At 43.7% G+C, this 14,785-nt stretch overlaps 1 protein-coding gene across 6 annotated transcripts in view; it reads left to right on the forward strand.

Annotated features, from left to right (window-relative positions):
* MOV10L1 (Mov10 like RNA helicase 1) overlaps nt 1-14,785 on the forward strand; it is a 100,812-nt gene that overhangs the window by 59,364 nt on the left and 26,663 nt on the right. For 5 of the 6 annotated variants that reach the window (XR_012691327.1, XM_075208885.1, XM_075208887.1 and 2 more), the window contains 3 exons: nt 4,127-4,239; nt 5,990-6,083; nt 13,234-13,406. Coding sequence is in view for 5 of the 6 variants with exons in the window: in XM_075208885.1 (XP_075064986.1) it covers nt 4,127-4,239; nt 5,990-6,083; nt 13,234-13,406 (380 nt within the window). In the remaining variant the exon portion in view is untranslated. The remainder of the gene's footprint in view (nt 1-4,126; nt 4,240-5,989; nt 6,084-13,233; nt 13,407-14,785) is intronic. The other variant, XM_075208886.1, reaches the window with a different exon arrangement.

Raw genomic sequence — 14,785 nt, forward strand, 5'->3', positions numbered from 1 at the left:
AAAAATGGGCTGGCACACTCCGTGAGGGCATACAGTCTGGCAGTAGTGGCCAGACGTATTCTCTGGCTCAAATCATGAGACAGATTCAGAGTTCCAGAAAACTTTGGAGGCGTTACCCTTTGAGGGATTGGTCCTCTTTGGCCTAAAACTGGATAAGATCATTTCCCAGGCCATGGGAATGAAGAGCTCCTTTCTTCTTGTTAATGCCCCAAAGACAAGGGCTTGGAGATTCGAGGAGAACTTCCACAAGGTGCCAGTCCTTTGACCCACAGGAGATTCCTCAAAGAGGTAGAAAGTCTTGGACAGGCAGTCGCCCTGGACCCAATTCGGCTGACAAACAGTCTACAAGACTTCCCTCTCCCTCTACCCAGAAGCTCTGTGGTGGGGGCCTAGTTTTCAAATATTTCTTGTGCAAAAACCTGATTTGTCATTTCGTCCCATACTGCACCTGAAGTCCCTCAACTTACACTTGAGGGATGGCCAAATTCAGGATGACATCTGTTCGTTCAGTGATCAATGCCACAGAACGGAACAAATTTCTTGCTTTCTTGGATATCAAGGTTGCATATCTTCACATCCCAATATGGGAAGGCCACCACAGCCTCCTCTGGTTTGCGGTGGATGTGTCCCTTTGCCAATTCAGAGCTGTACCCCTTTGGTCTGGTGACAGCACCAAGGGTATTTTACAAAGGTGATGGCAGCACTCTTTCGGACAAAAGGAGTGCCAGTAATACTGTACTTGGGCAAACTTTGATAAAAGCCATGCCTGTCCCTTTTCTTCAGTTCCACTTACTCTTGACAGCAGAAACGCTGGAATAGCATGGTAGGTCATAAATCGGAAAAAGTCCAGCCTTGTCCCTGCACAGTGCATCGTTTTTCTGGGTCTCCTATTCGACACCAGGGGGTATATTTTCTAAACTGCGGGATTTAAAAAATGGAGATGTTGCCTGTAGCAACCAATGTAATTCTAGCTGTCATTTTGTAGAATGTACTAAAAAAATGACAACTAGAATCAGATTGGTTGCTATAGGAAACATGTCCACTTTTCAAACCCACAGTTTAATAAATATATCCCCTCAGGTGTCAGAGGGTGTGTTTACCCCAGGAAAAGATTCTCACTGTTCGGAAACAGGTGACAGCTTTCTTGGCTCTCAGGCACATTTCCATCCTCCAATGCATGAAACTAATGGGGTGGATGGTGTCTTGTTTCAAAGCGGTGCAGTTTATTCGCTTCCACTCCTGGACTTTCTAAAACAAGATCCTCGCCAGGTGGCTGAGGTCCAATCCTCAATTGGCGGCGTAGGTTTTTCAGTCTACAATGTCCGTCTCTCTCTCCTGTGGTGTCCAAAGGCGAAGAATCTCATTCAAGAGCATTCCTTCTCAGGATGGGACTCAACTGTCGTGACAACGTTTGCCAGCCTGCAAGGATGGGGTGCGGTGATGCTGAACCTCCGTCTTCAGAAAGCAAAGTTACCCATAAACATCCTCGAGTCCAACAACCCCACGGCTGTGATGCAGGTGTTCGACCAAATTGTGGAAAGGTGGGGACAGCCATAGGTCGACATGATGGCCCCTCGAACCACATAGCGGCTCGGTATTGTGCCAGATCCAGGGATCGAAAGGCATCCCTAGTGGATGCCGTGACTGTTCCCTGGCGATACCAGCTAGTGTATATTTTCACCTCTGTTAAGTCGGGTGCTGGAAAATGTCAAGAGGGAAAGAGTGTCAGAACTTCTGCCGGTAATTCAGCTGGCATCAGACTGCCCAAGAAGGTCATGGTAAGCCAATCTTCTCTGCATGGCAATAGATCAAGTCTGGAGACTTTCTTTTGGAGTCTATCTTCTAAGCCAGAGGTCCGTTTTTCCCCTCAGTACTTTGCTGGCCTGTCGGTTGAGGCCATGATTCTCAGTAAAAAGGGTCTATTTGAGAAGGTCATTCAGACCATGATTAAGGCCAGGAAACTGGCATATTCCAAAATTTTTCACCATGGCATATCTTGGTGTTATTCTGAAGGTGGAAGTAGCAGGATTTTGAGAGGGACAGAATGTGAGGTTTAAAGGATATTGAGGATTCAAGGTTGACCCCAAGGCATTGGACTTGAGGGACAGAAATGAGGGTAGTGTTATTAACAGAAATAGAGAGGGGGAGAGGTGGGAGAGTCCTGGAAGGGGGGGAGGGGAGAGAAGTTCAGTCTTGGAAATATTGAGTTTAAGGAAACGTGGGGACATCCAAGATGAGTTGGCCGAGAGAGCAGGAGACATGAGACAAAAGGGAAGGGGAGAGGTCAGGGAATGAAAGATAAATTTGGGTTTCATTAGCATAGAGGTGGTACTGGAGGCCAAAGGAGTGGATAGAGACACCAAGAGAGGAGGTGTAGAGGGAGAAAAGCAGGGGGGGCAAGAATGGAACCTTGGGGAACGCCAACAGGTAGGGGAAAAGGGGGGGGATGTAGAGTCATGTGTAGAGACTAAGAAGGAGAGGTTGTTGAGGTAAGAGGATAACCAGGAGAGGACGGTGTTGCAGAGGCCTATAGATTTGAGAGTTTGCAAAAGGAGTGCGTGGTCAACGGTATCGAAGGCAGCAGAGAGGGCAAGAAGAATAAAAAGGGAGTGGTATTGTTTAGAGTTAGGACCACCCTATTAGCAGAAGCGCAGTTAAGTGGCTTGTGGCTTATCATGCATTTGAAAATGTGTGTAACTGACAATTCTTCATTTTTATGTACAAGTTGAATAACGGCTATTTTACTAGTTCATAGCAGTGCACTGAGGGATCTTTCTCCATTTTTTTTTTTACCTTTCTGGATAACCCCACCCTTTAAAGCACTTGCTGTGAACCTATAAATTGATTGAGCAACTTCCATTTCTGTATTGTTGTTTTGCTTGAGGTCCAGACCTTTCTTCAGGGGAGGTTCTTCATGTGCATCCACCCTTTATTCCAACAGTAGCACAGTGGAACCTAAACTCTGTCCTTTCTGTGCTTTAGAAGTCGCCTTTCAAACCTGTGGAATCTGTCGATTTCAGAATTCTTACCTGGAAGGTGTCCTTTTTACTCGCTATTTCTTCTGCGAGACGAGTGTCTGAATTTGCTGCCCTTTCTTGTTTCTTACTCTGACAGAGCTGCTCTGCACACCAGGGCTTCTTTCCAGCCCAAGATATTGTCCAAATTTCAGATCAAGCAGATGTTATTGCTGTGTTGGGCCGGGATTTCCTTTATAGAAGTCAAGACTCTCTTCTTCTGTTGGATGTAGTTAGGACCTTTGTAGGTTTATGTTGACCGCTTGGCCTTCTTACGTAAAACTGATAGTCTCCTTGTCCTATACAACGCACACAAGTGAGGATGGCTGTTTTGTTGCCAGACAGTTGGCCGGTGGCTCAAGGCTACCATCCATCAGGCTCATCTCTTGGAGGGCTCTGTAGTTCCTGACGAGATTACCACTCACTCTACCAGATTCTGAATGGAGCGATGCTGAATGAAGCCTCGGTCGAACAATTGTGTTGGGCAGCTACCTGGCCTTTCCTCTACACGGTCCCCAGATTCTACATGTTCAGCGTTTTTCTTTCCAAAGACTCCAGGTTTTGCGTGCAGCAGTAACTGAATGTACCATCCTTAGGGGCAGCTTTGAAACATCCCCAAAGCAGTGTCTCCCAAATGGAGATGAATGAGAGAAGAGGTTTTTCGTTAAAATCCATCTCTCTGAATGCATTTAGGGGACACTGCTCTCCCACCTTTATGTTCTGTTGTTTTCCATTGTATGATTCTTGTTTGAATTTTACTTTAGCCCTGTCCATATATGGCTTTGTTAGTTACAAACTGAAGAACCTCTGCACAGTGGGTGTAGAAGGGAATGAGCAGGCAAGATAAATTTGGGATTTGTTTTTTGTTTTGTGCCTTACTCCCAACACAGCACCCTCTATACCCGTTATCAGCAGTCTCCCCCCAATTGGATTCGGAGAAATGGATTTTATGATCTGTGGAAAAGGGTTATTGAGCAAAATTTTGTTCAAACTGTAGGATTACATGTTTTTAGACCTCCTGTATTGTGTAGAAATCCAAGCTACAAGTAATGTCAAGTATAAGGACATCTTTTAGCTTAATGTGAATGTCTCCTCTATTTATTTTTCCAAAGTGTTGTTTCCAGAAACTGTGATATTACAGTCCCCACAAGTCCTCACGACAAGGATCAACCAGCAGGATTGTGTGGGCACAAAAGAACAGACACTCGCCCAGCAGGAAAATGAGGTAAATTAAACAGAAACTCTTGTTGGAATGGAGCCCTATTGATTTAGTGTACAATGAGTAGTTAGCACCATTGTTTAGAACAATTGAAAAGATTGCATCATATATTCTTTAAGTTCATGAAGCAGAGTGCATAGGTTTCTAGAGCTATGATGAAAAGAATGCTAAATAATCAGGACACAAAACTCCTACAGAAAGGAAAAAAAATGGCAGCAATATAATGTTTTATTCCATGAAAGTCAAATTCCCACAGCACAAAACTGAAATGATTACTTTTGGCAGAAGACACTGTTTTCCGTTTAATAAATACAGTAATTTCCTTGTTCAGAGCTCATTTTAAATGTGATATATTTAATAGGTCTGAATTGCTAGTGTCTGCATTGTTTTTGTGCTCTGTTGCTTAGAGCTGTAGAGTTATAAATAATTGGCACTTACAATACGATCTGCATTCCTGTCTCCCTCCCTTTTGAGATTTTATTTTAGTTACATGTTTACTGAGTGATATCTGCTAACAAATAAGAAATCATCATCCATGACAGCTACAGCCCACATGTGGCAAATTATTGACTAGCCTTTGTGTTTTGTCTGTGTTTGTGGAACAGAGATATACATTGAATGGAGACTTATTTATCCTTGCAAAGGGTCATATGGCTTTTGTGGCAGCTCTGAAATGCTACATATATGGATGTCAATACATAAATGCACACACTCATCCAATGTGCCTCAATAATGTTTTCATTACCAGGATTTTATTATTCGGTACCGTGCCTTTTTATAAGAAAACATTTTTTTTTACTGCTCCAGTTCTTGTGCTGCTGTTTTGCTTGTAATTTGTGCAAATGTTAAGAATACATTGGCACTTCTCAGTGTCATGTAATTACGCAACAAATGTAGTTCCTTATTCCATTATTTCAACAAACCTGTGTTATCTCAATTTCACTATACAATCTGATTTCCTGTGTAATGTTGCCTAACATATTGAACTTATGTATTGTCATTTTAAATGCCTTTCAGCCTGAGAAATGTTATATTTTACTTACTAAACACCACCTTGTCAGTGCAGTTTTGAAAGCCGTGTTTACTTGTTTTAAAGCAAGGAGAAGAAAAAGAAGGACATTAAAACACAGCTAAGCCTAAAATATAAGTTGGCTTAGAGAAAAATAGAGATACTAGTAACATTCAAAATATATATCTGAAGCTCTGGGTCAAATCTTAAATAAAATTGTGGCAGCAGAGAATGCATTTTTCCTGTGAATGACAAACTTGTCAATTAGCTTGTTGAAGAACATTTGGAGCATTGTCATCTTAGGCATCAGTAGCGTTCAATGAACTGCATACCAAGACTAATTACTTGTGTCATAGTATAGGGACTTTTACATGTATATTTGTGGCTCTTACAAGTTGCCTTTTCATATTGGATGACCTAGCGCTTGTGCGGCCCTTTTTAGCACCTTGTATTTTTTTTTTATCTCCAATTTCCTCAATCTGCTTTATCAATACGCTACACCTAGCATTTTAGTCATTAACACTTTTCCAGGGTGTCCACTATTACCTTATAGCGGCAAAATAAAATATGGGTGGACATCTTTCAATTAAAGATACCTTTTTTTTTTTTAACCTGCTAAAGACTTTACACCTTAATTTAGCAGTTCATAAACTTTTTAGTGTCACTTGAGTTTTACTGCTTGTATAGCAAGTCACTCTACACAAGGACATTTTATGTTTTCTATATATTATAATTGTGTTTTTCCAGCAGTGTGTAGAGCAGTACAGGTCTCACACCCGCGAAAAGAATGCTGTATCCATGAGTGATATGGTGACGGTGGCTACACAGACTAGTACACAAGGTTGGTACTTTTAAGACTAGCTTAGAACCAGTGTTATCTTTTTAATGCTTTTCTTTTTATAAATGCTTAATATATCTTTATCATTAATTTTTGCTTTTTTTTTTTTTTTTCACCCCCCCCCCCCTTCCCCCCCAATACCCACCTGGTTATTTTGCAGAGAACTATATTTTCTCCTACATCCATATAGGGACACCGGGTACATTGGGGTATAGTATAGGGACCAGTCATATGGGCACTTTAAGACGTCTGTAGAAGTTCAACGTAACTCCTCTCCCTCTATACCCCTTTTCTGTTTATTCCACTGGCTCAGTAAACCCACTGGTGGGGTTCCCAAGCAGTGACTGCAGGACTTGCAGGCACTGTTTTACCGCGCTCTGGAGGCAGGTTTAGTAAGTTGCGGTGGACCCCAGGAATGACTGCCTCATTAGTATATGGGCAGCCTTCATGTTTCCTTAGGGGACTGGGTCAGGTTTGGGTTATTTTGTATGTGTAAACGCCCACTAGGTACTGTATTGGTGGAGGGGGCTATCCTTAAGGACAGCTACCATTCCACTTCTAGGCTCTGGGGTGAGGTGCTTCCTCCCTAATGGTTTCTCACTCCACATGTGCAGACACCAGAACAGCAGCCATATTGGAGCTCCACTACTCCCCTTCTTTGTCCTTACATCTGTAAGGTACTAGTTTGTGGTGCTGGTTTTCTCAGTGGTTAGTTCCTCCAATTTATTGGGCTCTAGGGCTGTCTTTCAGGCTCACTTTATTTTTCCTGATTGTGTGGTGCTTCAGTCTTTTCTTGTTTCTTATTTCTCCTATCTGTGTATATAATGTCGGATAGGGGGAGATCCCTGAGGGCTAAGGCTCGGATAACTTCTAAGACAAAATATATCTGTGCCGGCTGCAATGCTAAATTGCCTTCTGGACAGCTGGGCGCGGACGCTTTTTGCACAGTCTGAGGATCAGGTAACGTGTGTGTCTGGGGGCTTTGGTTCTAACATGGCAAAGCCTGCCTGGGTTAGTCACTAGCCAGTTATTTGGATGAGATCAGCTAGTCAATTTCCAATCATGAGCGGTCTTTCCCAGGTTACCTCAGGCTTTCGGGGAGTCGGTGCCTGTAGTACTAGGCCAGGGTCCTGTGGTGGCGGTCTCTGTGGAACCGACTTGGGTCAGAGGTCTAGCGAATTCAGTACAAGGTCTAGTTTTATTTTCCTCCTCTATAGAGTGGATGTTGGAAGCCATCAAGCCGTCTTCCTCGCATAAGCGCAAGAGGTTTGTGGTACCTTAACCTCAGAATTAGTAAGATGCTAAATGTTCTTCCCAGGAGGAGGGAAAAGTGCTTGTTGGTTCAGATGTGGAGGACTCCTTATTTTGGGGAGAAAGTCATCTCTAATGGTCAGGAGGTGGAGGAATTGATACATGCAGCTTGCAGAGGGCTTGCTTGCTGGCTGATCTGAATTGCTTCCTTTTGGTGGAAGAAACGGAGTATTTCGGAGAAGTGGCCCTGAACGCAGGATTGATTAGGGCATGGATATCTGCCTCTGCAGTCTGGCACGTGGAACGTTTTGGCTTAAGTTCTGGGAGGTCTAAGAAGACTTTTGAGTCTCTTCCTTTTTCTGGGATGTCCTGTTTGGGCCGGAACTTGACAACCTTATTAGTCAGGGTGCAGAAGGAAAAAGTGCTTTCCTTTTGGTTGATGCTCGAAAACTGAAGTTGTTCCGGTTTAGCTCCCTTCTCTTCCCCAGTAGATTGTGAAGTCAGCTTTCCAGGGAACAGTTATCCGCTCCCAGGGGGTGGTTTGCAGTGTGGAAACTAGGCCTGGTCTGCCAACAAGTAATGGCTAGAGGGGCGTTCTGCTCACCCAGCATCCGCTATGGTGGGAGCCTGTCTACTCCTCTTCCGGGACAAGTTGTTTCACTCCATCACAGATGCCAGGGTGACTGGAATCATGGACCCAGGAGTGCAATAGATCTGTCAGGTATCTGCCCAGGTGGTTCTTTTCCACAAGGCTCTCCGCAGGTCGGACAAAACATCTTATTCAGAAAGAAGCCATACACTCCCTGATTTCTTCAGGGGTCGTTATACCAGTTCTATGCAAGGAAAGAGTCTTGGGGTTTTATTCCAACCTCTTTTTGGTTCGAAAACCCAACTGTTCGTTCAAGCTGATCCTTATCCTCAAATCTTTAAAAACCCAGTTGTGGGTGCCCAAATCCAAGATGGAGTGCTTGAAGTCGGTAAATCACAGCATGGAATGGGACGAGTTCATTGTGGCTCTGGACAAGGATGCATATTAAAAAATTTCTATCTGAGAGGGCCAACATTCTCTTCTCAGGATTAAAGAATGAGTTCTTCTTTTAGTCTTGCCATGGCCCCACAAGTCTTCACCAGATCATGTTGATGCTGTTGTGGTCCAAGGAAATTACAATCACCCCTTATCTGGACAGTCTTCTCAACAAAGCACAGTCACCATCTGTGCTTCTGTCCCATGTCCAGGTGACTGCACAGACTCTGGCGTCCTGGATACTGAGCATCTATAAGTCCAAATTGACTCCTTCCAATGGATCATCTTTTTGGGTCCTACCAACTTACTAGGCAGTCCAGTTTGCTCAGTTTCATATGAGGGATTTTCATCTGGAACATCTATTGAAGTGGAACAGACATTTCGTCTTTCCTCATGGGTTTGTCAGTTGCTCCTTTTGTGGCTGCAGAAGGACAATATCTGCAGGGCCCGTCTATTCTCAATCTGGTATTGGACCATGGTGATGACTGATGCCAGCCTTCGAGTTTGGGGAGCTGTATGTCTTGACGCCCATTATCAGGGTCTTTTGACCCTGGAAGAATCAAATCTTCCAATCAATGTGTTGAAATTGCGAACAGTGTTCCGCATTTTGGTTGCTGAGTGGCAGGGCTGTGAAAATTTAGTTGTACAATGTCACAACCATGGCATAATTCAATCACCAGGGCGATACAAGGAGCTGTGCAGGATCATTCATTGGGCCATCGTAGAGGTCCTCATCGCAGGGGTGGAAATTTGGTAGGCCCATTTTCTGAGCAAACAGCCTCTTCATCCCAGCGAATGATCTTTGCATCCTGAGATGTTTCATAAGATGGTGGATAGGTGGGATCAACCGGATGTCAACAAGATGGCGTCTTGGTTGAACCACAAGGTGGAGCTCTTCTGCTCTAGGGCCAGAGATACTCGGAATATCTTGGTAAACACCATGTCCGCTGTCTGGCAGTTCCACCTGGGTTATCTCTTCCCTCTCACTTTAAATGGGATGAATTTTTGCACCATATTACACTTATGAGACATGAGTATCTAGGCACACACAAAGCAATGTAATAAAAAGCTTCACATACAAAGATGTGACCCAATAAAAAACAGTCTTGGTGTCTCTTCGCTCCCAAACTTAATGTTTTAGGAGGAAAAACTAAAAAGTTCAAGTCAATGAAAGGGATTGTTCTGTGAAGTGGTTGAAGGTTGCAAATGTTTACACTTTTGCACATTGTGTGTCTTCAGATTTTCTGCTGATCTACACACACAGGTGCATTTCGTTTTTTGGAAGTAGCTGTATACCTTGACCTTTCACCTAGTGAAGTGAACTTCATTCTTGTCTTTTTTCGATGTTTGTTACCTAAGCTAAAGACGCCACACACAGTAGATCAAAGGGTTAACCGCTATCTCTGCTCTGTACATACTCCTCTTTAATAAGCAGCTTGTAACAGAATCCTCTCACAAATCACAGCTGTGTCCAAAAGAAAAAAAATGCATAATTGAACAGGGGCTAGTATACAAAAAAAAAAACATTTTTCTTTGCTCCCTTTTTGGAATTTTCTTTTCAGGGCTTGTAGCAATTATATAATATACCTGTTTTGTCCTCTTGATCTCTCAAATGAGACCATTGCATCTCTCATTGTGGTGTCTTAACACATGGGAAACCCTGTTCGTTTGCACTTTGGTCTGCTGTGAAAAATGTTGTCATCGACTGAGCCTGGGCAGCAATATATCTGCATGATTGCATCGTTTTTGTTGTGTAGATCCCTTTGTCATAGAGAACATGTTCAAATGGACAATGCTGTGACCACGGTGTTTCAAACCATCAGTGTTGCACTTGCTTGTTTTTGTCCAGAAGTGAGACCTCTCATAACATGAGGTGGGTAAGGAGTCTGTATCAGCCATTTCAGCAGGGCTTAGTGGTCCCTAATCCAAAAGATCTATTAATTGACGGCCTTGGCTAGATTGCTGGGGTTGTCCAGTAATAGATCTTCTGGCATCATGTCTTAACTCAAATTGGACAAATAATGTATCGGGATGTGAGTACCGTGTGTTTATCACTGTGTTGTCCTGTCCATAGCATTTGTAGATGCCACATCTCTTGGTATGAGGATCATGTCAGTTGCCTGATTGTTTCCATTTGTTTCTATTTGTCTCATGGTTGGCTTTCCTTAAGTCTTGTCTGAACAATGGACTGTCATTAAGTTCTGTTTTAGGTCAACATTTGGTTCCTGTCTAGCTTTACCTCCAACTGGACCAAATTCTAAAGTTCTGTTTTGTTTTTTTACAGGGAATTATTATTATTATTATTATTATTATTATTATTATTATTATTATTAATTTTTATTTATATTGCGCCACAAGGTGTGCGTAGCGCCGTACAGGGACAAACGAATAACAATAAAAGGTGAGACAGCACAGTACAGTAAACATAAGCACAGTAACTCAGTAAGCTCAATGCACAGCTAGAGAGGGCAGGGGGAGGGCGGATCCGCAGACGACGTGGCCCAAGAAGGAGGGCGCGGAAGACAGGGACATCCAGGAGGAGATGGCAGAGAGGCAGGCGGACACCCTAGAGAGGAGGGAGGGAGAGAGATCAGGAGAGGAGAGGTATAGTTGAGTGTCATCAGCGTAAAGGTGGTAGTTGACCCCGAAGGAGCTGATGAGTTCACCCAGGGAGGAGGTGTAGAGAGATGAGTAAGGGTCCCAGAACAGAGCCCTGAGGGACCCCGAATGGAAGGGTGGACGGGGGGGAGAGACACACCCAGTGGTGGTGACAGAGAAGGATCGGTCAGCAAGGTAAGAGGTGAACCAGGACAGGACTGGGCCAGAGAGGCCGAAGGACTGGAGGGTGGGGAGGAGAAGGGGGTGGTCAACGGTGTCGAAGGCTGCAGAGAGGTCAAGGAGGATGAGAAGGGAGAAGTGGCCCCTGGCTTTAGCAGAGAGGAGGTCATTGGTGACTTTAGCCAGGGCAGTTTCAGTGGAGTGAAGGGGGCGGAAACCAGACTGGAGAGGATCAAGGAGGGAGTGTTCAGAAAGGAAGGAGGTGAGACGGCTGCAGACGAGCCTCTCGAGAAATTTGGAGGCAAAGGGGAGAAGAGATATGGGGCGATATTTAGAGAGAGAAGTGGGGTCGAGATTAAGAATGGGGGATGTGAGAGCATGTTTGAAGGATGAGGGGAAGATGCCGATGGAGAGGGAGAGATTCAAGAGGTGGGAGTGGTGGGGGAAAGGGAGCGAAGAAGGTGGGAGGGGATGAGATCCAGGCGACAGGTAGTGGGGGGGGGGGGGAGGATGAAATGAGAGCGTGGACTTCCTCGCCCGTGGTGGGGCGGAAGGAGTGGAGGGGAAGGTGGGGGGGGGGGAGAGCGGAAGGGTGGGAGGGGTAGGAGAGAGAGTGGAGGAGGAGATTTCAAGACGGATGGCCTCGATTTTAGGGGAGAAGAAGGAGGCAAAGTCTGAGGCGGTCAGGGGGGAGGGGAGGGGGCGAGGGGAGTGCTGAAGGTGGCGAAGAGGCGGCAGGGGTTGGAGGACTGGGCAGAGATGAGGGATTTGAAGAATGATTGTTTAGCGAGAGAGAGGGCAGAGCTGTAGGATGAAAGGATGACTTTAAAGTGGAGGAAGTCAGCCTGGGAGCGGGATTTTCTCCAGTGACGTTCGGCGTTACGGGAGCATTTTTGGAGTAACCCTGAGGTCTCTTTTCACCTTGTGACTTAAATGTCAGACAGGTCATGCAGTCAATCCCATTTGAGCCCCTATTTTATTTTTAGCTATTGCAAAGTATCAAAGTTGTGTGTCATGTTACCTAATTTTTCATGGTGACAATGTGGTTCTACACGCCATACCATTGTTTCTACCAAAGACTCTGTTTATGATTACACAATAAAAATTAGCTGGTTTTGCCATTGGTATGCCTGCACAACTGTAGGGCAGCTTTCAGTTTCTTAATTGTTATATGCTTCTATGTTTATTACATAACCAGAACAGAGGACTCCACAGTCGAAACTCATTTATGCTGCTATTTGACAACCCTGGATGTTTCTAGGTGGGGGTGTTGTCATTTTGGTTTTTACTGAATCTGAGCCACCATTTAAAGGGCTTAGTTGGTAGGTGTGGAACCTCTGTTTTTTATTTGCTAATGGCACTTTGTTTTATATGGTAAGTTTAACCTGAGCTTTGTTTTATGGTACGTCTGAGGAACTGATTTGTGACGTATCCACTGGTTGTTGGTGTATACCTTCTCCAAGGTTTGTCACGTTGATGTTTTGGTCACAGTTAACTTTGCCTTGTAGGGTTCTTCAAGCTGTAGGGTATCTGTTGACGTTTCTCTCTGCCATTCTAGGTGATATTGGGACGACACTGTTTTAAATCATTTTCTCTGAATCCCACTAGCTACAGTTGTGCATCTCCCAGATAGTGGGGTCCCGCATAGGACCCCTGTAGTTTTGCTAATAGATTGTTGGGCTTCATTGGAAAAGAAGGGTTTTGCTTGTTTCCTTTTTAAGAACGGTTACTTTTAAGAACAGATGGAGTAGGTATGTTTGCAAAAGATGTCATAATCTAGTCATTACTTGCATAATGATAGCTGGGTAGATGTATTAAATCACTCCTCACTGTGTCTGGACACTCATTAACTTCTATTTTTATGTGGCGATGATTGATATCACAAACATATTTACTACATCTGTAATGGCTTCATACATAAATTGCACATCTGACAAGCCTATAGATATATATTAAAATATAATCTGTACTTTTGTTTACAAAGTATACAAGAATTTAGAATGAATGTTCGTTCCTTTCTTTCTATTCAATAATGCTGTCCCTCTCTTGTAAATGGCTGCCTGTGTTGGTTTAGTACACTGACATGTGTCTGTGTTACAGGTAAGCGATCCCCAGTTAAGAAAATTAGCCACTTCTTCAACCCGATGTTGAATGATCACCAGAAGCTGGCTGTGAAACGGATACTGAGTGGAGAGTGCCGTCCTACTCCATATATTCTCTTTGGACCTCCAGGGACAGGAAAAACAGTCACTGTCATTGAAGCTATTCTGCAGGTGATAATTTCCAATAAGTAGTATTATGTTTACTTTTTCTATGCCATAATTTGATAGAGTACTTTAACATATTTTGAGGTGGTTATCGACTTTCTTTTGGTTATGAGACACTGCATCACTTAAGAAAAAACTTTTAATTTGACAAACTGGATAGAACTTTTTGTTCTATACTGAACCATCTGTATGTTTCTAATCTAATATTTGCATATTAAATAAATTTGTTACAGGAGGTGCTTCCAGAGAGAGTGTAATTTCATTTTGAAGAAGAAAAAATAAATTCTCTCGTGGGCTGCACTCTAAGATTCACTAGTTTTGTTAAAATATTTTATTCCTTTATTTGGTACATTTAAAAACAGTAATTTATGAGCAAAATATTTAAAATTAGAACGGAGATAAGTAATGAAGAAAAAGAAAATGTGACATTAACAAATAATGTTTTTACACATGCCAGCAAGATTGTTGTCTTTCACCTCGTTTTATTTGAAATAAACTTTAAACTCTTTATTTGAAGAGGAAACAGCTGTAAAAATACAATCAACAAATTGAACACAAGAGTATTCATTTACAATTTGTCTCCATGTTTTATACATTATATCAATGGGGTAGGGGGAAGAGGGAGGGAGGTAGAAAGGTACAAATTCTATTAACGATATTGCTAATAAGCAGGGCCGCCTTCAGCAATCATGGAGCCCAGTACGGGCCCCCCCGGGGGACACTCGCAGGGGGAATAAATCCTCCACCCCTGCGATCGCATCCTGGTGCCTGGCTGTCACAGTGGCAGCCAGGCTGAAGACAGAGTAGCGGAGAGCAGCAGGGCCCCAGGTAAGTATGTGCTGCGCTGTTGTACCGGGCCTCCTGGTGAGCCCGGGCCCGGTACAACAGTACCCCCCGTACCCCCCTGATGGCGGCCCTGCTAATAAGTATACATGGGAACATAGCTAGGAAGAACTAAATCAAACGATTAAATAAGCGATTAAATAACAGACAGGTATTACTCGCCAACAGCGCGCTGTACTCAGCCTGGAGGATTCTGAAGCGGCCCAAGAACTATATTCCGACTACAGGAGGGGGAGCCATACTGGAAAGGAAACTTCAGCTTTCTAGTGAATACCACGGGGCCCACACCTAGTCTAAATTGTGTGATTTATCGTGGAGATAGTACGTTATACTCTCCATGCTTGCGACATGCCAAATGTAAGACCGTAGTTCCTGCATGGAGGGAGCATTGGGGTCTTTACAATGCTCTGCTATTAGGGATTTAGCAGCTGCCAAAATATGGGAGATAAACTTGTTAGAAGGCACGCTCTCATCAGTTATAGGACGGGAGAGAAGGAATGACCAGGGGTCCCTATTTATCTGTTGTTCTAACACAGAGTTTA

The sequence above is a fragment of the Mixophyes fleayi genome, chromosome 4 (genome assembly GCF_038048845.1).
Source record: "Mixophyes fleayi isolate aMixFle1 chromosome 4, aMixFle1.hap1, whole genome shotgun sequence".
Lineage (NCBI taxonomy): Eukaryota > Metazoa > Chordata > Amphibia > Anura > Limnodynastidae > Mixophyes > Mixophyes fleayi.